The 25,012-nt window shown below is 36.7% G+C and overlaps 1 protein-coding gene across 1 annotated transcript in view; it reads left to right on the top strand.

Annotated features, from left to right (window-relative positions):
- Positions 1–25,012, top strand: part of Dnajc13 (DnaJ (Hsp40) homolog, subfamily C, member 13) — a gene marked incomplete in the record, with an annotated part of 131,018 nt that overhangs the window by 4,583 nt on the left and 101,423 nt on the right. Inside the window, 1 exon segment of the mRNA XM_005406836.2 lies at positions 13,519–13,599. Coding sequence (XP_005406893.1) covers positions 13,532–13,599 — 68 coding nt within the window.

Here is a 25,012-nt window from a genome sequence, read left to right as displayed (position 1 = left end):
AGAAACTAGAATTAATGGTAGGCCTTGCCCTCGTGGATATAATAACCTGATGTACAGAGGCAAAGAATGTAAGAGAGGATATATTCATTGCCCAAGTATGTGGACTAGCTATTGGAACAATTTAATGAAAGGCGGTCTGTTAGGACTGAATGGGAGAAGGCTTCCGTTGGGTTTTAAAGAATGGGTAGATCGGGGCTGGGGATTTAGCTCAGCGGCAAAAAAAGCGCCTGCCTGACAAGCGCAAGGTCGTGAGTTCGGTTCCCGGTACCGGAGAAAAACCAAAAAAACAAAAACAAAATGGGTAGATCTGACTATCAAAATGATGTAATGTGCTGCATATTTAATCTTAAAAACCCACACTTTTGCCTGTATGAGATTGGAAGGAATTTATTTTAAAATACAGTCAATTGTGCCACAAGAAGATATGTCATTCCTAAGAATCACAGTTTTATGCAGAATTAAACAGAAAGACTTATAGAGGAGGAAGGAGTTAGGCTCATAAAATTCAAGTTCATCAGTAACATATTAAAAAAAGAGGAACTTAAAAATAGCACTGGTTTTCACTTTAAGTGCTTAAATGCTATAATAGTATTTTGTCTTGAAAAAGTTTGCACTGGATGGACTCAGTATGATTTGCTGTGACACATCGAAAGGAAGAAAGTCAAGAGATTGGAGTTTAACAACGATAGATTTTGAATGTGTGCTTCATTGATCTTCTAAGATGTGTGCATTTGTGTGTTTTGTAAATACCTAAGTAGCTCAGTTTTGCTGGGTACAGTTTCTTCATTTACCTGGTGTTTCCCACTGATTCAGGAAATTGCACATAAGCAAATGTGAAATTTGCACCGTTCTCAAATTTTTCAGTACTCTTGTCAGTCTGGTTGGTTATTAAACATTACCAAAAAAGCATAGCAAAACTACATTTCAATACACAAATATTTAAGGATGATCATACTGAAATAAACAAAGAAGTTGTTGGAAACTTGCTTCTTTACCTGGAATCAGTTTAATATGTGAAAAATTTCAATAGGTATAGATTTGTCATCTTGTGACTTAGATACCACACGTAGAATTGCTAGCATTGTTTTTTAAACCGGATGAGAAAAATAAAATGTCAGTTTACATGATAGTTTCTTTTTTTTTTTTTTTTGAGACAGTATCACTGTGAAGTCCAGGCTGGCTTTGAGCTTGAGGTGATCCTCTTCCCTCAGTCTCTCCAGTGCTGGGATTATAGGCTTGTACCATGCCTGCCCTGATAATTGCATTCTTAGGAATTGTATATATATTAAACCTTGTGAAACATAATTTGTTTTCATATTTAAAGTCTGGAATAAGTTCATTATAAATAGGTATTTTACCATATGGACATTTGAAAATTGTACTTGACAGATTTTCATGGAAATTTGAAAATCGTGTTTTCGACAATTTTTAAATCTGTGGGACCATCTTATACATTGAGGAATGTCTAGTCTCATCCACTAAATGCTAGTATACTCAGTCATACTGCCTCAGATGAGGTATAGTTTAGTTGGAAATTTTATTCAGTGTTTTAAAATACATTTTTCTGCTCAAGAAGTGTTCATATGCTTACCATGTGCCAATCAGTAATACTGCTTGTTATGTGGAGTGATTCTTAATCATGGAAACTCCTAAGAATTTCCGTGGTATAGGGACTACTTGTAGCAAGTAGTTTAAGCCAATATGGTTCTGAGTGATTTGTTTTTGCTGACTTACCATACAGTTACCTCTGAACAGGTACATGTAAATGAGGTTCAGTCAATAAAGAAGCATATACCTTGTAGTAGTTCTTTTTAGATACCTAACTTTAATCAACAACTTACTTGTTTTACTTGTACTTTTTGGACTAGTTAGGAAGAAGAGGGATTTCTCAAACAACAAGGTAAAAAAGCAGAGGGATTTTATGGTTTCAGCATTTTTTTTGTTAGTTTTTGAGATAGGATCTTACTTTATAGTGCAGCTTGGCCTGAAACTCACATAGACCAAACTGCTTTGAGGTCAAGGCAATCCTGGCTCAGCCTCTGGAGTGCTGGGATTATAGGCATGTGCCATGTGCCTGGCTTGGTTTCAGCATTCTTACGTTGCCTCTAGTAGACCACACTGCCTAAACAGTATTCAGGTTTAGCATATGCCCACTGTTAGTATCTCTTTGTATTAGACTGAGGGGGAGGGATGTTGAGACAGGGTCTCACTATATATAGTTCAGACTGGTTTTGGACTTACTGTGTAGCTCAAACTAGCTTTGAATTCATAGAGATCTTTCTGCCTCAGCTACCACACCCGGCTTATTGTTTGCTTTTTCAATAAACAGGAAACAAAATTCCTTAAGCATTATACAGTAATTATTTTAATATTCTGATTTTTGTCAACAGTAATTGCTAGAATTTGCTTAATGGAAATATTATTACTAAGATCATGAATATAGGAGACTTTAATAGTTCTTAAATTGTATATTAATTATACTAAAATCCAAACTTTTATACAGGGATTTCTGATTTGTATTCCTAGTCAAGATACAGAATGTATTTTGAATGTTTATCAAGTTTTAGGGCAGGTAAACCATATTTCCTATGAACTGTAGAGCCTTTGGGTTTTGCTTTATTTTGTTTATTTTTGGCTTTTTGAGACAGAATCTCACCGTGTAGTTTCAGGCTGGTTTTGCACTTGGGCGATCCCTCCAGCTTCAGTCTCCCTAGTGCTGGGATTATAGACATGCACCACCATGCCAGGCTCTGGGTTTCAAAAAAATGGAATGCCCCCTGCACACTTTTTGGGGTAACTTGGAAGTGTCCTATGAGCTCTAAGGCACTATGGGAGAGGTAGAAATAATAGGAGTATTCCAGAAAGAACAAACTAGAAACTGGTGTTATTTCTATTTAATATGGGGTGAAAGGGAAATTGTAGCAATTTAAATTTTCTTTTAATAGTATAGAAATGAATGTTTAGATGTTTGGATGCTTACTGTAAAACTTTCTTCCAGTTGTGTTTGTTACAGGTTTAGGAAATTTGATCCATTACATATTTACTGTAGTTACAGGGAGACTAACAAGTTGAAACATGGCTGCTGAAAGTCTCTTCTGCTCATTAGGACTTAGCTAGTATAATAGAGCTATATTATTAAGGGTCTTTTTTTTAGCTGAAGAAGAGGTTATGGACCTAGTACAGTTTGTTCTTGCAAAAGCTAAGCGGTACTTCAAAGATAAAATGAAATTGAAATTAAGCCCAGGAAGTTCGAAGAATGTGTAACAAAGTAAAACATGTAAATAAGAGCAAAGTTTTTCTAAAATTGCTTAAATGGACATATTTCTAAAGAAAAACTTTCATGTGAATATTTCAAGGTTTTTTTAAATTTTGGAATGGGAAGAGTCATCTTCAGTGGGAATTTTTGTTTTGAGTTGGGGAGGACTGAACACAGGACCTTTGCACTGAGCTACATCCCCAGTCCTATTTTACTTTTTATTTTGAAACAAGGTCTTGCTAAAGTATAAATTGCCAGGGTGGGCTTGAACTTGGTGATCCTTTTACTTCACATTTCCAGAGTGCTGGAATTACAGGGATTCACCACCACATCCGTCTAGTTTATTTTTTAATTTTTATTTACCATTTTTTTGAGGCAGGGTCTAACTATGTAGTTCAGGCCAGCCTTGAACTCACTATGTAGCCCAGGCAGACCTCAAACTTGTGGTGATCTTTGTACCTCGGCCTCCTGAGTATTGGGATTACAGGTGTGAACCACGATGTGTGACTATCTAGTTTTTTATTGATGGATTAATAGAGTTTTTTTGAGACAGGGTCTCATTATGTAGCCCATCTAGACTGGCTTTGAATTCAGGGAGATCCTTCTACTTCAGCCTCCCGAGTACTAGGATCACAGGCAAGTGCCACCATGCCCAGCTAGTTTTTTTAAATAGGTGAAATTTATTTCACAAAGAAAACCTGTTTCCTGAGATGAAATTAGCATACATATGATTAAAATAGAAGAAATAGATTTCATTTCCAGTATTCAGTTTTTACTCCTGAATAAAAAAGACCAATATAATTAACTGCCAAAATGCATATATGTCCCCTCTCCTCCCATTGCCCTCCCACTGAGATAATATTAAAAGTGTTTCTTTAGGTTTGGGGATGACTTTCTTTCCCCCCAGTACTGGTCATTGAAACCAGCATTTTAAGTTCCTGGGTAGTGCTGAACTACATCCTCAGTCCTAGGAGTTTTTGTTTTGTTTTTTTTTTTGTTTTTTTTTTGAAGCAGGATCTTTGTAGCTCAGGCTGGCGTTGAACTCACAGTAGTCCTCCTGTCTTAGCCTCCTGAGTGCTGGGATTACAGTTGTGTGCCACCATGCCCAACCCTAGGAGTTATTTTTTTAATGTTTTCTGAATGCATACCCAGCTTGTAGCTGAAGGGATAAATTTTAAAATATAGGGGAGATCTCAAATTATTTTGTATGCTCTGTGACAATGGAATTATTTAAAAGTTAAGTTTGACATAGCCAGCAATACAAATGCTTCAGTGTTAAAATTTCTGGGCAGTTCTTTGGAGATGTCGGTTGAACTTGATACTGCTACTGGCTTTCTTACTCTCTGACAACCCCTACCTCTGGAGGAATCAAACTCTTGAACAAAAGGAACCTAAACTGAGATGTACTAAAACTTTAAATTATGATGTTTATGGCTTTTTAAAATTTGTAGGTACTGTATTATATATATTACACATACTGATTTACTCATTTAGAAACCAGTACTTTCACCTGTACTTGAATCATATGTTAAAATTAAAAATTGAAAAACAGTTACATGTGTTACTGTGCATATGCCAGCTCCTCGGAGATCAAGGCAGGAGGATTCCTTGAGCCCAGGAGTTGGAGGCCAGTCTTGGAAGCATAGAGACCTTGTCTCTTAAGGGGGGAAACCAAAATAGGGTTAAAGTTCAGGTGGGAGTTTCCCCTGTACGCAGCACATTTTATCTAAAACAGTTCAGTTGTAGCTTTTAAATCTGGGTAAAAATTAATGGTTTGTTAGCCATTTATGTTATTTTAAACAGTATTACCCTAGTAATATATTTACTTAGATTTTAAGTCCATTTAAGAACAAAATTAGATTTTTAGAAGCCAGTATAAAGTATTCTCTGTTTAGTTATACTCACAGTTAGCCTTTACCATAATAGTAGTTTTTCTTCCCTCTGCATTTTTGTAAGACACAGCTGTATGAGTATTGCCTTTTTGAATTAGCCTGTTATGGGAATGTCTGCCATATATTTAGGTTGGATTTCACAGTATAGTAGGTAAGCAATGTTTCCATTGTAGGAGATTTTGATCAGAGTAAAAGGCAAACTCACTTTTTCTCCCAACATTTTATAAAAATTTGTACTGACAGCCAAGTTGGAAAAAACTTTACGTTAGACATTGAATACCCATCTCCAAGATTTTCACATTAACATTTTACTGCACTTGTTTTATCACAAATCTCTCTAGTTTTTTTTATCCATTCATTATTCCATCTCAAGACCATAATTTTAATTCACATACCTGAAAGTAGAACTAATGATGAGCAGAGTAAATTCTGTCCTTACGTTTCATGGACTCCAAGTAAGAAAATTAGTATCTTACCTGCTTTCTGGAAGTTGTCATATTTGTGTAAAAAATACTTGCATTTGGTCACATGAAATGTGTGCTTTAAACAGGCCTCTGTGACACTGACTCCTAAAAGCACTAATTATTTTTTTTTCTAAGTGCATTCATTCATCCTAGCTAAATGAGTTAATTAAGTTTAACGCAAGCCGTGTGCTTATACTTAATTTTGCTATGTGTGCAAATTCTTTTGCTAATAAGCATAGGTATAATCTGTCACAGGGTCACTTCATCCTACTTTAGTTCTGAGTGTCAGTTTGATGTAGGCTTCTGCCCAGTGGACTCTTAAATCCTTTGATATTTGTGTCAAAATTACGTATCTTCTAAAAGAAGCATTCTAATTTTATCCATAAGTGATTGTAAATGGAGGTACCAACATTACTGCCAGTAATTAAGAGAATACAAGAATATTGTGTTATCTGAAAGCATGAAGTGGTAGAATTCATTGAAAAAGGCTTATCTGGCCAAAATACAGTACCTGTGTTGCCCTGAATTAGACTTTTTAACCCTTAGTACACTTCTGTTGAAAGAGCTGGAGATGATGGTGAATGCCTATAATCCCAGGAGGTTGGGAGGCAGAGGCAAGAGGATACAGTGTGAGTTCAGGCCAGCCTGGACTACATAGTGAGACCCTGTCTCAAAAAAACCAAACCAAGCAGCAAAAACAATTCTATTAAAAGAAGAAACAGAAGTTGCAAAAAAGCTCTGGTGATGCTGTTGTATTAAGATACAGTGAAAATAAAGTGAGGCAAACTTGTAAAGATTGAAATTGTCTTTAATCCAGTTGTTTGAAAAGAGTATATAAAGTTTTTTCTCATCAAAAAAGAAGTATAGAATCTTTGAGAATTTGAAATTGGACATCATTGCAGGAGTAAATGATAAAATGTAAGTGATTATTTGAACTGGTAAATTCTTTGTAATTTGAGGAGGCTCTAACAACTGCCAGAGTGTCAAATGCTGGTATCAGCTACTCCTAAGATCTCATGCCATGATTTATATTTTTTTTGTTGGACAGTTTTTTATAGCATGTGCCTGCAGGCTACTGTTAGTTGTTTAATGCTTGAAGTTCTCAGAATGAGAAATTCTACCAATTTTTCATTATGAAATATGGAAATTAATGATTGCATAAGAATTTTTAGCTATAAGTAATGATACTTAAGCCACTTTTTGAGCTTGTGTATGTATATAATATATGTGAAATATTTACCAGTTAAATTTACTTTATGCAATAAAATTTCTTTTTTCCTCTCAAAAGTTTCACAAATCAATAGTTACTACGCACCAAACAAATTTAAGGACACTAATTTGGATATAAGGGAAGGAAACATTTCTAGTGCTTGAGATTCCAAACACCCAAGAGGGGAATATTTAAAATGTAAACAGACTGACTCATAATAGTATTTTGTGTGGATACAGGTGGAATAGAGATGCTTCAGTGATAAATTATAGTTGATTTAAGGGTAATTAAAATTTTATGTATAATGATTACCTTGTTCTAGCCTATTTGTTTCTTTTTAAACATCTTCTGTGGGAAAGATAAGTTTTTAAGAAGTAATGAAAAAATGCCCTCATTTATGCCATTCAGTTTAAGAAATATGTTTATATAGTTGTTTTTGAATGAATGGTTAAGAACGAACTATGAATGCCAGTTAACTCAGTTTTTGAAAGTGGAGTTCTAGATGATGCACAGTATTTCCTGCTTATCCCCTGAGAATGTGTTCCAAGATTCCTGGTAGGTGAATAAAACTGCTTCACTGACCCTGTATATGTTTTTTTTCTATAAACAAATTTAATGCCTTTTCATCTTAACTGATTAGTTCACTGTTCCCAAAAGTTTTGCAGTATATTACATAGTCAGATTTCTTCTTGCTAAGACACAATATACAACGCCTACATTTAAAAGAGAAGAGGTTTAATTTGTTCGTGGTTTTGATTGCAGACCATACACAGCTAGCTTCAAGGTAAAGACATCATGGTAGTAGAGCATGGTAGAGCAAAGCTTCTTAGTTCATGGTAGCTGAAAGCAGAGCAGGGGAAGAATGCCAGAGCTGAAGGGCTGAGGGCCTGTCATAGACTCCAAGGCCATGCCTCCATGACCTGCCCAGGCACACCAAGAAATGTTTGCCACCGATCCCCAGGGTAGATCCCAAAGCCAGTCAAGTTAAAACACCGCCCTAACCACTACAAGATGCAGCAATAAAAGTAACATGATTTTTTTTCCCCTTCTTTACTGATTGGAAGGCTTGTTCTTAGTATGTTCTTTGTTGAGAATGTTTACTCTTTCACTTAAAGGAAGCACTTTATGACTGTTTGACATCAGAATTACCACTGTCACCATTCTTATGCTAAGTATACTGTTGACAATCAGTCTGAGAACCTGATTGACCTGTTAACATTCAATCCAAGGGCTACTAAATGAATAATGGGGCCAGTAGACTCTGTTGCATGGATGCATTAGACCAAAGGATGGTTCACATTCCAGGCGGGATAGAGTGAAATGGCATGAGATTTCATCATGCTACTCAGAACAGTATGTATTCAAAACTTGTGGATTGTTTATTTCTAAAATTTTCCTGTTAATATTTTTTAGAGCATGGTTGAATGTCATTATGCAACAGGTAACAAGCAGCAGATAGAGTATGTGGAATAGCAGAAGAATTAAAATGTGTAACTAAAAATTAGTAAAACATTTAGAAAGACTCAAGTAATTTAAAAATGCCTTAAAAAGTGTACTTGAAAATAAAAAAGATAATAAAATACTGAAAATATCCTGCATATCTGGGATAGTAGGGTTAAATACAGTAAGTAATTAATATTAGTTAATATATCTGAATATTTGTTCTGAGTCAGTACTGAATTCCTTTATTTGAATTGTTCCACTTAGTCTCTACCACAGCCCTTTGAGACAGTTGTTACTGTCCGTATTTTACAGATGATGATTCAGAGCAGTTAAGAAACTTGTTTAAAGTCATGCAACTCATAAGTTACAGTTAATGCTAGCCTATGTTTGGCTATAAATAATATTTTAAAAATTTACCACCCCTATATTGGTGATAGATTGACTTAAAATTCGTGTTTATGTTAATGTAGTCGCTTGTGATGGTCCTTAATTAACACGCATATATTAGCAGCTATGGGATCTGTGCTGTAGGAGGTAGCTATCAATGTCTTCCTGGATTGAATCTCTGCACTTAGAGGTCCCCTAGACTTGCTTTCACTCATCTACCAGTGGTTCTCTTAAAATTGTTCCAGTTCTCACTTTGATGTAGAATCTGTATTAGATATTCTTTTCTGCTTGTTTGGTTTTTTGATTTTTGTTTTTTGAGACAGAGTTTTGCTGTGTAGTTCAGACTGGCCTTGAATTCACTGTGTAGCCCAGGCTGGCCTCTAACTCATGGTGAACCTCTTGCCTCACTCTCCCAAGTGGTGGGATTACAGGCATGTGCCACCATGCTCAGCTAGCACCAGATATTCCTACCCTGTTTTTTTGTGTTTTTTTTTGTTTTTTTTTTTGGTAAGTGATTTCCTGGTCTTTGTGAATTGCCATTACCCTCATTAATGACATACCTGTGTGTGTAGGATTACCCTTATGGTCTGAAAAAGTTAATGCATTTTCCAGGCCAATTGCTACTCACTGGATGAAGGGTCTTTATAAAAAAAAAGTAGTTGAGGTTTTCCTGAGAACACAGATTTGAAACCTTGGGAAAAAAACAAAAACAAAAACATGGAGAGGTGAACATATTGCTGGAAAATAGGTTCCAGCTTCAGATCTTATTAATCTGGTTATTCTAAAAGTTCTAATCTTAGTTAAAAAAAAATTTTTTTTTATTGTTGAGCTTTCCTAAAAAAGTATCCTCAAATTATACAGTGGTAACAAATTTCTGTCATTCTGTTTACTTGTCATACACTTGTTCAAAAAAATTAAAGCATAGCTATAGATGGAAATATTTAGAAGTTTATTTATGTCTCCTTTTTCCTTTATTTATTTTTTCCTGGATTGAGTGTGGTTATTTTCCTTGTTTCTTTTTCCTTTCCCTTTCCTTTTTCCTTTCCCTTTCTTTCTTGCTCTCTCCCTTTCTTTCTTTTTTTCTCTTCCCTCCCCTCTCCTACTCTCCTCTCCCCTTCCCTCCCCTCCCCTGTTCTCCCCCACCTCTTCGACAGGGTCTCTGCAGTTCAGGCTGGCCTTGAACTCACTGTGTAGCCCAGGGTGTCTTCGAAGTCAGAGTGATCCTCAGTGCTGGAATTACATGTGTGTGTCACCACACTTGGCTTGAAATTGTGCATTTTAAAGTGATTTCTATCAAGTGCCCAATCATTTTCCCAGGTAAAGATAAGAATTGAAACTAGTTCTAAATTATTCTGGGAATGTTTTGTCAAACGATAAATCTGTAATTACATAGTCTGAATTTATTTATTTTATATCCTAAAGTTGTACTAAAGATTAGGTTAAGTACATAGAGTGTGGAATTAAGCAGGTTGGCTCAAGAATTGTCCAACCACTTAACTTGCTGTGAATCTTGGACAGGTGATTTCTCTGTCAGTTTTCTTGTCAATAAAGTGGAAATCATCATACCTGTAACATTGTTATTATGGGGACAAAATGAGGTAAATGCATGACCAGTGTGCAGTCCAATCATACAAGATGAATACTCACAGTTAGTTGTGTAATTTTAGAACTTGTTATCAATTTTAGATTTAACTTTAAAATAGCCTTTACTGAGGATTCAAAGTACAAAAGAATTATTGTAATTTGCATGTTGAGGTTATGCAAACACTAATAATAGCTTTAAACTATCTCATTTACTGGGTCATTTGGCTATGTAGGTGGCTGTCTACTGCCTCGCATACCTCTAAAATATACCCATAAGTATAATACAGTTGAAAGCAAGCTTTTCAGATAGAGGAGCAGATTTTTTCTTTCCTCTTCCCTCCATAAAGTGCCTTTCTATGTTATAGGCCTTCTTTCAAAATTCAGAATTAAATGCAAAGTAGCAGTTTCATTTCTTGCCTCCTAAAACATTGATGACAGAGAAGATTATCAGGTGTGTTGAAGATTGGCCCTAGGAATTTTTGCTGTCCCGAATGGAAGTGTTTCTTTAAGCCTCTCTGTGTTTTTCTGTCACCATTGTAACCTGCATCAGGAATATAGTTTTTTGTTTTGTTTTGTTTTGTTTTTGTTTTTAACAGACCAGGTGGTTGGTAGTTGACTTTTATATTACTGTTATATTTTCTCCTTTTTTTAAAAATTTACCCTAACCTAAACCTCTTTGAAATCTGATGCTTTTATCTCCTGTCTGAAGTTGAGTCTCCAAAAGGTATGGATAAACCTTATTTGATTTCCTTTCCCAATAGGTCTGTTTGGGTAAGGTGTCCCTCAAGTCAGTGATACCCATGAGTTCGTTCTCTCTGTGTTTTACCTGAAGAAATTATATTAAATTTGTTTTGTTTTTAATTGCACAATTATTTTGCTTTTATTCTCCACTTGTGGATTTATTAAGGATTTTTTTCTTCTAAGTTGTGACCTTAGTTCTTTTATGGTTGTCATTTAAACAGTTCTATTATTTTTCTCTGACTTGGCATTTTAATTTTAAAGTCCCTTAATGATACCAGTCTCTCTCTTATACATATTCTCTTTCTTCTCACTTTGCTTGAGATAGCTGTTGGTATGGTCATTTCTATGCCTTAATGAATTAAGAATTCATATCTCATTCTTCAATATCAGTCACTTACCTTTTCTTTTCATGTTTTTCTTTTATTGCTGCAGTCTTCAGTTATAGTATGAAAGGGGAACACCTGTTTGTTTCACTTTTTACTGAAGCAGAGATGCTACCAGGCCCTCCCTGCTGTCCCCAGCAGTATTATTTACTGCAAATGATTCAGAAGGAAGGGATATTTGTCAGGTTAAATAAATGTCAGTTGGTTATTTATATCACTTCAGATACAAAATCTAGAAATAAGCAAATAAAGAACCAAACCAACTGTCAGGATGTCTCAGTACTTATTAATAATCTGTCAGTTGGGTGTACGACAAATGTCTTCTTTCTGGTAACAAAACTTTCTCTACACTTGACATTACTTGTGGCTCTGGCATTCTGGCATTCATTCAGAGCATAAATTAATGATACTTTTGCAGAAAATTTGATAAAACTCTTGGGGTCCTCTTGTCAGAGTATCAAGCTTGAAGTGGACATTAGAATTGCCCTGAGATTGCTAAATTTTTTTTCATTCACTCATACATTTACTGCACGCTTGTTTTGTGTCAGGCAGTCTTGTAGGCCCTGGAGATACAAAGGCCTATAACATGGAAACTAACAAACATTAGTCTCTTTAGTCTAAACAGACTACCTCTCTCTGGATAGTCTAATTAGGTAAGTAATATATAATAAATTACATATTAAAGTGTGAAAGATGCTATCCAAAAAAAAGGAGCAGGGGAAAAAGGGAGTAGGGAATGTAGAATGAGGAAGATGGTTATAGTTTGAAACACCATGGTTAAGGGAAGGTGTCATTGTAAAGGTGACATCTGAATACAGATTGAAGGAGGGAGGGGAACATGTAAACATATGAATGTTTAGGGAATGAGCATTTGTACAATGGCTCTGGCTAATAGTCTAAAAACAAGGAGAAATGAAAGCAATTTCAAAGTAGAGATTTGTTTAAAAATGTTTTTGCCACTTAGGTACCTAAAGAAATCATGTTCACACAAAAGTTTGTATACACGTGTTCATATTAGCATTATTCATAATAACCAAAGAGTAGAAGTAACACAAATGTCAGTCAGTTGGTGAATAAACAAGATGTCATATATCCATACAATAGAATATTATTTAGCAGTATGGCCAGCAGATGTGAATCTGTAGTGAAAGAAAATCTGTGAGTGGCTGATGCCAAGTGAAGAAGACTGGGGAGTGACTGCTAACCGGGCTTCTTACTGGGGTGAAGAAAATGTTCTAGAAACAGTTATGATGGTTGTAGAACTCTGTATATACTAAAAACCATGGAATTGTATGCTTTGGAAGTAAATTTATGGTGTGTGTGTTGTATCTCAAAGATGTTATGTTAATGTTTTTGAATGAAAATTGTTATTAATTATGAAAAGCACGCTTGATTTTAAAATTAGTATATTTTGAGACAGAGTCTTGCTATGTAGCTTATGCTGGTCTTGAACTCACTGTGTAGCACAGGCTGGCCTCAAACTCACTGCAGTCTTCCTGTCTTAGCCTCTTGAATGCTGAGATTACAAGCGTGCACCACCATGCCTGGCCGAAAGAACATGATTTTTCTAAATGTAAGAATGGGGGCTAGAATGATCACCTTTAGATGCTAGGATGAGTAATGACTATCTCTATAAAGATTTTAGATTTCTTAGGGTGGACATGTGTTATTTTTATGAAAAATTTGTTTTTAAATTCTTACATATAAAAGGTTCCCTTTAAAATTGCAGTGAAAGCAAAGTGGCTGGCTTTGCAAAACCTTCTGGAATTGCTTTAATGCCTCGCAAACAGTTTCAGGTGATCTTCATGTGTCAAAGCATTGTTTGCCAATATGAGATTGATTTTCTTTATCTGACTTTTTTTATTCGATTCCATTGAACAGCCCAGTCAACATTAGGGATGTTGATTGAAGGCAGCTCTTGTCTTTAAGAAGCTCACTGCAGGTTTGGAGGGTGGCAGGGGTTGAGACCAGTGGAAAACACAGTCACAGTGTGGGTGCCAGAGGCTGTGAGAGCTTTGGACAAACTATTGTCCTTAAGCCTTATGGTCTCGTAGAGATATGAAAGTGAAAGACCTGTTGTATCTTTGGAATGAGAGATTCAAGAAAAATTAAGAATATCTAACACTGGCCTAAGCATATTTATATTTTTATCTTACAGGATTTAACACAAAATGAACATAATTAGGGAAAATAAGGATTTGGCGTGTTTCTACACAACAAAGCATTCATGGAGAGGAAAGTAAGTATTCCTGTTGGTTTTATTTTTTTCTGTGCATCTGTAAAGTTGTATTTGAAACATTACTCTGTTTCAATATCTTGAATAATACCACACAGCTCAGTAGTGCAATATTAAGCTCTTCTCTTTTGAGAAGCATATGTATACATTTTAAGCACAGATGCTACATTTAGATTAAATTGGGTTTTTTTCTTTTGAATTTCTAGTTTTCTGCCTCTGACTTGGGAAGTTTTGTAAGAATCAAAAAAGACATTTAAAAGGGAAGTGAACCAGCTAGCTACTGTTATTAGTGATTTTTTTTTATTATTATATAGTAGTGGCAGAGTGTTAATTCTACAATATTATTTTCCAGAGTATATAGCCTTTGTGTATTTTTATATCCATTTGACTATCAGAGCAAATACTAAATCTGATAAAGCATATAGACTTTTAAAAAAACCTATAGTGGAATTTAATAATCGGATTTGACTTCTTTTAGGAGAAAGTGCATTGGCTTTGCGAGGGTAGCTGTCGTAGTTAGACCACAGTATAGATGCACCTGTTCCTGGGAGTAAACGCGTGAACTACCATGCCCAGCCATGGATTTTAAAGTATGCCTTAGGCACATAATATATTACATGAATGGTGCTTGTTGACCTTTAGAAAAGTTTCATCTCTAGTCCTTTGGAGTAGTAATGAGTAAAAAGAGTGTGTTATACTTTTATAGACAGGTGAGCACAGTATTCTAAGTCAGGCTGCAAGATTAAACATGACACATGCACAAAGGCAGTAACTTTGGTTCTTAGTCTAAGTTTTTCATTTTGTACTTTATAGCATGGTAACTTTTTAGGCTCGTATAGCATTTGACTAGTATTTCTGGTTTGCATTACAAACTAAGAATGAATTTTTGAATGTTTGATTTTAGTCACTCAATTGCATGAACTTGCAAATTAGCGTAATTGTTACTTTATAAAATATTTGTCTCTACTTTTTCCCCCAGATAATTTCATTGAACAAAGTTAGAAAATTGGCATATACAGGGTAGTATGAGTCTTTAATTCTTTGGATCAGATGTAAAGAAACTTAGGTATTTTATTTAATTTTTATTAGTACATGTTTTTGGTACGTAATGATTAAATTCATTGTGAGGAACGGGTATGGGTACATGACACACCTCAATTGTTTTTTTCCCTTTTCTCCTCCAGCTCCATTTAAAAAAATTTGTCAGCATCACATTTATTTATAAGCTTTTATCAAGGTAATTATCATGAACAGATTAACAGCCAGACTAACTGGCTAAAAAATGTACAAAACACAATAAGACAAATATAATAAATGAAGGTATGCTTTGAAATGTATTGGCCATGCTGGATTACATTAACTTTTCTTTATTTTTTTCCCCCATTGTCTTTTATTTTTCACTTTATTTGTGTATTGGGTTTCTCATGTAAGAGAAACCATGCAATAGTTAAGCTTGTGTGTTTAATTTACTTAACATTGTGGTCTCAAGGTGCACCTGTTTTCCTACCGATGACTCAAGTTTATCCTTTATGGCAGTGTGGTACTATTTTGTATATAAATACTGCATTTTCTTTATCCATGGACAGACAAGCCATTTCCAAGATTTAGCTATTATGAATTATGCTGCTGTAGACATTGGTATGCAGGTATCAATGTAGTATGGTATCTTTAATTCTTTCAGTAAGATATGTAGAAGGAGAATAGCCGAGTCAAATGGAATTTCTAGTTTTAGTTTTTTGAGGGCTCTCCATACTGACTTCCATAGTGTTTGTACCATTTTACGTACCAACAATGAAGAAACACCCTCCCCCACCCCCAGCATTTGTTGTTTGGTTTCTTAATGGTGCCTACTCTTTCTGGAATCTCAGTATTATTTTAATTTGTATTTCATGAATGGCCAGCAATGTTGAACATTTTTTCATGTGTTTATTGGCCGTTTATACTTCTTCATCTGAGGAAGTGTCTGTGCATTTAACATCCTCATTTTTTAGTTGGGTCTTTGAATTTGGCAGGTCTAATTTTTGAGTTCTTTATATATTGTAGGTAATAGTCCTTTGCCTGAGGAGTAGTTGGCAAAACCTTTTTCCCATCCTGTAGGTTGTCTCCACTCCATTGGTGATTTCCTTTGCTGTGCAGAAGCTTTTTAATTGGTTTGATTCTTAGTATTATTCCTTGTGCAGCTAGGGTTCTGTTCAGAAAATCTTTGTGTACACTGCTGTGTTCAAGTGTTTAACCTGTTTGTTTACTAGCAGATTGTTTGTGTTTTAATATTTAGATCCTTGATCCATTTTGATTTGAATTTAGTGCACAGTGAGAGATACTTTTCCAGACTTTAGCTAGTGGATAGCCAGTTTTCCCAGCACTATTTGTTCAAGAGGCTTTCTTTGAGAAAAAGGATTTATACCTTTTGTCATAGATAAGGTAGCTGAAGGCACATGGAGTTTTGTTTTGTTCTGTTGTTTTGTTTTTGCATCCTCTATTCTGTTCCATTGATCTACAAGTCTTTGGTTTTGTTTTCTTTTGCCAGTACCATGCTGTTTTTATCACTGTAACTTTGTAGTATAAAGTCTGGGATTGTGATGTCCCTAGCCTTCCATTTGTTGCCCAGAATTGCTTTTGCTATTCTAGGTCTCTTCTGGTTCCATATGAGTTTAAGGATTGCACTCCCTAGTTCTGTAAGGAATGTGCTTGTTATTTTGATTGGGAATGGTTTAAATCTGTATAACAATTTTGTAAGTATGGCCATTTTTATTATATTGGTTCTGATATACAGCAAAAGGGGATATCATTCCATTTTCTGTCATTGTCTTTGATCTCCTTTTTTAGAGTACTGTAGTTCATTGTAGAGGTCTTTCACTTTGTTGATTATGTTAATTGCTAAGTATTTCATTTTTCTTAATGCTATTGTAAATCGTATTATTTCTGTAATTTCTTTCTTGCTGAGTTTATTATTGGTGTACAGGAATGCTATTGACTTTTGAGTGTTAACTACTGTTCTCCTATACTACTCAATTTGGTTATTAATCCTAAGAATCTTTTGGTGGAGTTTTTTGTGGTCATCTACGTGAAGGATCATGTCATATGCAGACAATTATGCAAATAATTCTTCCTTTTCTATCCATATCCTCTTTGTTTCTTTCTCTTGTCTAGTTGCTATAGCTAGTATTTTGGAAACTATTGAACAGGAGAGGTGATCTTTGTCTTGTTCCTGATTTTAGAGGGAAAGGTTTCAGTTTCTTTCCATTTAATATGATGTTTGCTATCGGTTTTGTCATAGATGACTTTCATCAGGTAGAGATAAAGACCTTCTATACATATTTTCTTCAGAGTTTTTATCGTGAATGGATGTTAGATTTTTGTCAAGTACTTTTTCTGCATCTATTGAAAAGATACGAATTTGGTTCTTGATTCTCTATATGTGGTATACTGCATTTATTGATTTGGATGTGTTGAACCATGCCTGCATCCCTGAAGTGAATCCTGCCGGCTCATGTATGATCTTTTTGATGATTTACTGTTTTCTGTTGTCAGTACAGTATCTTGTTGAGGATTTTTTTTTTTTTTTTTTTTTTAAGACAAGGTCTTGCTTTGTTATTCAGGCTGTCCTTGAACTTCCTATGTTGCCCAGGCTGGCCTTGAACTTGAGGTGATCCTCTTGCTTCAGGCTTCCAAGTGCTGGGATTAACAGCACTGCACCTGGTATTTATTAACAGTTTTTGCGTCTTTGTTCATTTACGAGATTGGCCTGTAGTTCTCTTTTTCAGTTAGATCTTTTGCTGGTTTTGGAGTCACAGTAATGCTTGCTTCCAGGAATAATTTTTGGAGTGCTGCTTCCCTTTTGATTTAAGAGTGAGGAGTACTGACATTGATTCTTTTGTAAAGTTCTTGTGGAATTTGGCAGTGAATCTGTCAGCCCCTGGACTTTCCTTAGTTGGTAGTTTTTTATTTTTAATGTTTAGTTACATCAACATGTTGAATTATTCAGGATTTTTCTATCTTTTTGGCTTAGCTTTGGTAGGTTGTATATCTCTAGGAATCTCCTAGATATGTGAAACCTTTTTATGGACTCTAATTCTTTGCTAAACTGGTCACTCATGTTTTGTTATCATTTTATTTAGCTCATCTACCATTTTACTAGTGTCTTCTGTAAGGTCTTGCATATTTTTGATTATTCCCTTATCTGTTTAATTTTCTGTGATCTCACTGAATATATCTTTAATCTGTTTTCTAACCTCCTCTCTTATCCTTTTCCGTAATTCAGGTGTATGGCTTATGCTGTTCTTCCCCTAGAACCCTCTGGATTGCTTTTGTGGGACTTGGGAGTTTATGGAGGCATTTTGTTGCCTTATCTTCTCATTTCTATTTTTGATTGCTCATTTTGTGCTGAGACAAGTGGTCATTTACAGTATGAGGATTTGTGTCTAGTATAGAGACCTCTTTAGTCACTTTTTCATCATGTGCTTTGGATGTGGCTATCTTAGTTGCTTTTCTTGTTGCTGAGTCAAAGAATGCAACATTCAAAGTTAAGAGAAGAGGGGTTTATTTAGCTCAGTTTGTAGAGGTTTCAGTCCATAATCAGCTGGCTCCATGGCACAGTGGCACATGGCATTGGACAACAGTTCATGGTGGTGGAAGATAGCAAAAGCAACAAGTAAATGAGAAGGAGAGAGACAAACCTCTTTCTGTCCCTTATATTGTATGCAGGCTGTGGAGCCTAGGGTGGGTGTAGCACTCATACCCTTAATCTCAGCATTAGACCTGAATCAGTCAAAAACTCTAAATTCAGCCTTCTCTGAAAAGTCCACCTCCATGACTGCATGAGGCTTTAAAGGGCCATCCAGACACAAACCATAACATTCTCCCCTGGTCCCCCAAAGACTTATGTACATTGCTTTACGCAAAAGGCATTTTAGTCCATCTCTTAGAGTGGCCAAAGTCCTAACAGTTTCAGCATTGCTGAAAAGTCCAAATCCCAAGTCTCCTCTGAGATTTAAGGCAAAGTCAGAGTCTTAACTGTGAGCCCCTGTACAAATAAAAAGAAAGTTAATCACCACCGTAATTCAATGGCACAAGATAGACATTTCCATTCCAGAAGGTGCAAACAAGGGGATACAAAGGAATGGGACCAAAGCAAGTCCAAAATCCAGCAGGGCAAACATTAAGTCCTGAAGTTCCATGTGCAGCATCCAAAGCAATCTGTGACAAGATACGAATTCCAAAGGGCTTGGATAGGTCCACCCCTACGCACTTCTGGCAGTTGTAACTCTTGTGACTTCTCTCTTGGGCCTGCTTTGCTCACTCTGCAATTTTCCTCATATGATCCCTGTTGCTGACTTCTCTAAACATCTGGGATCTCCATTGCACCTTTGGCTTCACACTCACAGCTTCTTACACTGCTCTCTCTGGAGCACACAACGTGGTCTCCCAGCTGGGTGGAAGCCTTCCTAAATGCACAACTTTTGCATTCTGCATGCATCTAAAACCGGAGCCATGTGAATGATGACAAGTCTGCTACCAGCTGAAGCAGTAGCCAGGTTTTCTTCTCTCTTGGCTGTAGGGATTGAGTGCCTAGATTGCTGAGCACTCTGAATCCAATTCTGAGGAATGAATTCTCTGTGCTGCTGCCATCCTGGAACATGGTGCTCTGGGCCTGTCTTCTCAAAGCAGAGTTTTCCACTTTTGCAATTTTGAGGCTGCAAAAGATGAAGTCCTGTTGCTTCTTCTGATGCCCTTAGGCCATATTTTCCATTCTCTTGTTCCTTCTCAGCAGTCAATATCTATGCTCTATCTTTACACCTCGACTAGAGTTTCCTTCCTGGCCAAACTCAATGTTTTTTAAATCATTCTGCTGGGCCCTTTGCTGTTGATTCTTAACATAAATCTAGCTGAAAGCCCCCAACAGTAGCCATGCCACCGCTCAACATTGGACTGCTTTGGAATTTCTTCTGTAAGATTAGTTAGTCAGCCAGCCTTAATCATAATCTCGGCAAAGTCTCTGGACATGAGCAGAATGCAAACAAACTTTGTGCCAAGCCTTAACACACATCTTCTGGACTGCCAACAGCCAATGCATTCCCTCTTCCCAGCAGAAACTTCCTGAGCCTGGTCTTCACTAGCAGGATTTCTGTCAGCCTCCCAATCTTCTGAGCTCTGACCAGAGTCTCCCATACAGTACAGCCTAAGGCATTCCAACTCTACTTTTTCACCTGGCATCTCTCAGTCGTTCCACACTCTTCCCACAAGCCATTCCCAAAGGCTTCAAAACCACCTAGGCAGGTGTAGTTTCAGCAACAACCCCATTTCTCTGGTACCAAATCATGTCTTAGTTACTTTTCTCTTGTTGCTGAGACAAAATACCCAGCACTCAACGTTAAAGAGAAAAAGATTTATTTAGATCATAGTTTATGGAGGTTTTAGTCATAATCACCTGGCTCCAAGGCACCATGGCACATGGCAGAGGGGCAGCCATTCATGGTGGCAAAAAACAGCAAACGTGATGAGAGAAAGAGAAAGGAAAAGAGGGAGACAAGCCTCTTTCTGCCCCTTTTATTTTATCTATACTGCTAGGATTAGGGCAATATTCCTAGCATTGAACCTGAATCAATCAGACTGTAAATTCAACTACCTCCGAAAAAGCCTCATCTAAAAGTGCCTGAGGCTTTGAGGGGACATCTAAACACAAACCATAACACTAACTGTAGTCCTTTGCCTCAGCCCCAAGATCTGACCACTTTGGTTAATTTTGGTGAGGAGAATACAGTGTAATTAGCGCAACACTGAGTTCTCTGAGAGCTCTAGTTCTCTAGTATTGTTAATGTCCCAAAGGTAATCTGAGTGTTGGTTTACAGAGAAATGGTAACAGTTATGTGACCCTGCTAATACCAAGCAAATCAGCTATAGTATTATCCAAGACAAACTGCATAACCAGTTAAGTACAACCTTTATCCCTAGAGAGGAAATCCACAATTAGTGCATAAACATAAGACAACCCAGGTCTTGTAGATGATATGTATTAAATGTGACAGCTGCTGGTATATCTCCACCAGTGGAGATTAAAAAAAAAAAAAAATGAACAGTAATTCTATACAGCTATTAGTAAAGCTTTATGGTTATACTATTAATACATTATGGCCAGCTTAAGTAAGGTGGTACATGCACAACACTCCCATCCACACTCCCATCCAGTGGAATGGACCAGTCCCTTCTGGTAATACAAGCTGCCTGATGGGACAGTTATGGATATATGGCCCCATCATGAACATGATAAGACGTAAAAGAATAGGGGAGTGCAAGAGGAAAACTTTGAAACCTTAAACTACATGATGTAAGGAGGAAGAGAAGTGGTGTAGTACACAGGGCCCTAGTGGGGAGTTGAAGGGTGTTTTGAATTAGGTCAAGGAAGAGAAAAAACTGGCTATAAATAGTAGGTAATAGAAAAAGAGGGAGAAAAATTAGGGAGTAAAAATTTGAAAAAAACTAAAGGGAGGAAAAATAAAAGGGAAAGATAAGCAAAGAAGAAAGGAAACTTCTCCAAATCCCAGTAGACGATTCTTCAAATCCCTGTAGACTGGTAAAGAAGAAAGGAGCAAGGGAAAGAAGAAAAAAACAAAACCAATGTACAGAGTCACGAAAAGTAAAAGAAATTTGTGAATTTGAAGGTGTGATTTTTTTTGTGGGATCTATCATTTTGGGGCACTGTCCCAGTCAAGACATGTACTTGCTTGCACTGGTAAAGAAGGCAGTCAGACCCCACATCTGTGCTGGATGCAGGCACCAGCATGCAGTAAGATTAAAGTGAAAGCACCAATGCCACAACTTTCAAATTCAGAGTAACTCAGGCTAAGACTGGTTGGTCTCTGGTCAAGGGGCAGGAGTTGTGTCCTTCAGCTCAAACCCCTTGGAGGTCTCTGTCCAGTTGGACCATGGCTTTCTCCCTTACCACAGCTTTGTCTCACCTATTTACTACAGGAACATAAACCTAGGAGCCCTGAAGTAAAGCTGTCCAGCAGCTGCTCTTGAGTCCTGGGTTCAAACAGTCAACCCTTCGCAGTTGCATTCTCCTGCAATATGGTGGGCTCTTGGACTGCAGTCATTCACCAGCTGTTGTCTGTTGAAGGACTTGTGAGAGCAAAATCTTGTGTACTCCCTGCAACTCACAGTGTCTACTTGTCCATTCCCCTACCACATTTCTTCTTGAAGGCCCCTGGAATCCCCAGCTTTTACTTTGTCTGTGTAGATTTGGTCTCCCTTTTCCAGAGCCATGATCTGGGAGCCAGGGAGAAAGAGGAGACTTCCCCTTCCCTTCTCCATGTTGTGTTCTGCCTCTTCAGTTTCTTTGTGGGCTTTAATTACCCATTAGATCCTTCTTGGATCCTGGGGATCTACTACTTTTTTGTTTTGAATCTCCAAGTTGCTGCTTTCCAACTAACATTGGATCCCAAATCTTGGAGAGGTTGAGTTGTTGCTTACCATTTTAGCATTTTCCCAGAAGTCTGAAACTTGTATTTAAATGATCCTTATTTTTCCTCACGTGATAGGTTGTTATAGTCATCATAATATAACTTCTGTTTTTAATGTTACAAGATACTGACAAATTTCCAACGAACTTTTTGCTTTGTGAGTTTGTCAGTAATTATGATAATCTGAAAGCTTTTTGTTCTTCTTTTTCCTTTTAAATTTTTATTTTAAAGAAAAAGAAACAACAACAAAAAATTGCAAAACAGTATGAGAAGAGGGTAACAGTGGTTAATACATTGCGTATTGTTATCTTTAAATTAGTTATTCAGAGTATAGGATATCAGTCCAAATAATAGTAGCACAGACCTATTTTTTCCAAGAACTGAGCGAAATTAGTAGTATAACTATTTCAACTGTGTGTGTGTGTATACATATATAATTTCCTTTTGCTTTTCCCTTCTTTTTTGCATTCCCCTATACCAGTTTCTCTTTCCTTTTGAAATTTCTTCCCATTTTACAGTATCTATTGCATTGTTGATGGAACTTGTGACCTTATTTACTGTTGTACATTTTGGATCTTATTTACTCTTTCAATTCTCACACTAAGGAGACAATATGATGTTTACACATTTACATCTGGTTTACTTCACTTATGAGTATGGTTGTATCCATTTACCTATAAAAGTTTCTAGTTTATCCTTCTTTATGGCTGAGTAGTATTCCATTACAGAAAAAGACCACATCTTTTCTATCCATTCCTCTGTTGATGGGCCTTTGGGTTGTTTCCAAGATCTAGCTATTACAAATTGTGCTGCTTAAACGTTTGTGCACATATATCACTGTGGTGTGATGTTTTTAATTCTTCTGGGAAGATACCCAGAAGAGGAATAGCTGGGTCAAATGGGGCCTTCAATCCTAGTTTTCTGAAGAATATCCACACTGAATTCCACAGTTGTTGCTCCAGTCTACACTCCTACCAACAGTAGAGAAGGGTTCCTTTTTCCCATAGTCCCTTCAGCATTTGTTGTTGGTTGATTTCTTGATGATAGCCATTCTTTCCAGGGTAAGATGGAATCTCATTGTTGTTTTAATTTGCATCTCTCAAATGACCAGTGATGTTGAACATTTTTTCATGTATTTATTTACTGTTTGTATTTCTTCATCTGAAAAGTGTGTATTAATCTCCACTGCCCATTTATGGATTAGGTCTTTAAATTTGGGAGGTCTAATTTTTTTTTTATTCATTCTCAGTAGTAAACCTTGTCTGAGGAACAGCTGACAAACATTTTTTCCCAAATTGTGGATTGTCTCTTCACTCTGTTAGTGGTTTCTCTGTGCAAAAGCTGTTTAATAAGATGAAATCCCAGTTGTTGACTCTTTGTGATAGTTCCTGTATGGTCACGGTCTTACTGATAAAATCTTTGCCTACACCAGTGTTTTCAAGAGTTTTACCTATTCTATCTTCTAGCAGATTTAACGTTTGTCTTAATATTTAGATCTTTGACCCATTTCAAATTTAGTTTAGTGCATGGTGGAAGATATGGGTCCAGTTTTAATCTTTAACATGTGCAGAGCCAGTTTTTCCAGCACCTTTTATTAAAGAGGCTATTTTTCTTCCAGTGTATGTGTTTGGCCTCTTTGTCAAATATAAGGTGGTTGAGTATCAACATTGTATTTCCTAAGTGCACTCATTCATTTTCCTACAAATGTCTCAAATTTGTCCTCCTTTATAGCCGAGTAGTATTCCATTACATACAGATAACAAAATTTCTTTATCCCATAGTCTGTTGATGGGTATATAGGCTGGTTCCAGGATTTGTGTATGACAAATTGTGCTCCTATAAATATTGGTATGCATGTATCACTGTGGTGTGTCTTAAGCTCTTTGGGGAAGATACCTAGCAGAGGGATAGCTAGGTCATATGCAGTTTCTAATTTTAGTTCTTTCAGAAGTTTCCACAGTGATTTCCGTGATGGTTGTACTAGTTTACAGTCCCATCAACAATGCAGAAGCTCCTTTTTCACCACAGCCCCTCCAGCATTTGTTATTTTTTAATTTCTTGAAGATAGCCATTTTTTCTGGAGACTCTCAGCATGGTTTCAATTTATATCTCTCCAATGGCCAGACACTGACGGTTTTTTCGTATGTTTGGTAGCCACTTGTACTTCTTCCTCTGAAGTGTCTGTTCATCTCACTTGCCCATTTCTTAACTGGATCTTTAATTTTAGGGGTCAAATTTCTTTAAATTCCTTATGCTGTATATGCTAGATGTCAGTCCTCTGACTGAGGAGGGTCTGGGAGAAACTTTATCCCACTCTGTAGGCTGTCTCTTCTTCCTACTAATTGATTCTTTTGCTGTACAGGAGCTTTTCGGTCTGAAATAATCCTGTTTTTTCATTTTTGCTGTTATTTCTTTTGCAGTTGTGGTTCTGTTTAGAAAATCCTTCCCTACACTTATGTCTAGTGTTTATCTATTTTATCTTCCAGGAAGTTTAATGCTTCTGTTTTAATGTTTCTATCTTTGATCCATTTTTATTTTAATTCAGTACATGATGAGAGATACAAGTCCATTTTCGATCTTTTGCAAACAGCTAACGCACATTCTTTTTTGCCCCTCTTTATGGTCTGTGGGTTTGTGTGCAGATTTCTGAGCTCCATATTCACCCTGCCCATAAACCACTGTTTGTGGAAAATGTCAAAGCTGTCCTGTTAGCCCAGGAAAGGTGTGGAGCACTGGATTCTGAGGCTCCTGGTGTGGATTCCTGCTTGCTGGGGCCAACACAGGGCACTTGATACATGTTCTAGTGTCTGTGGGACCAGCTGCACACACCAGGTAGACGCTTGTGTCTCCTTGGGGGAGGCCAGTGGAAGTAGAGGTGTTCCCAGGACTGATGTGGGGAGATTCTGACAGGCCTGTAAGGGTGCAGGGTACTGGGTGGTGTCTCACAGACATACAGA

This window comes from Chinchilla lanigera, unplaced genomic scaffold, assembly GCF_000276665.1.
Source record: "Chinchilla lanigera isolate Chin_1 unplaced genomic scaffold, ChiLan1.0 scaffold00100, whole genome shotgun sequence".
NCBI lineage: Eukaryota > Metazoa > Chordata > Mammalia > Rodentia > Chinchillidae > Chinchilla > Chinchilla lanigera.
The sequence above is the reverse complement of the archived record's forward strand: the minus strand, read 5'-3'. Positions and strand labels throughout refer to the sequence as shown.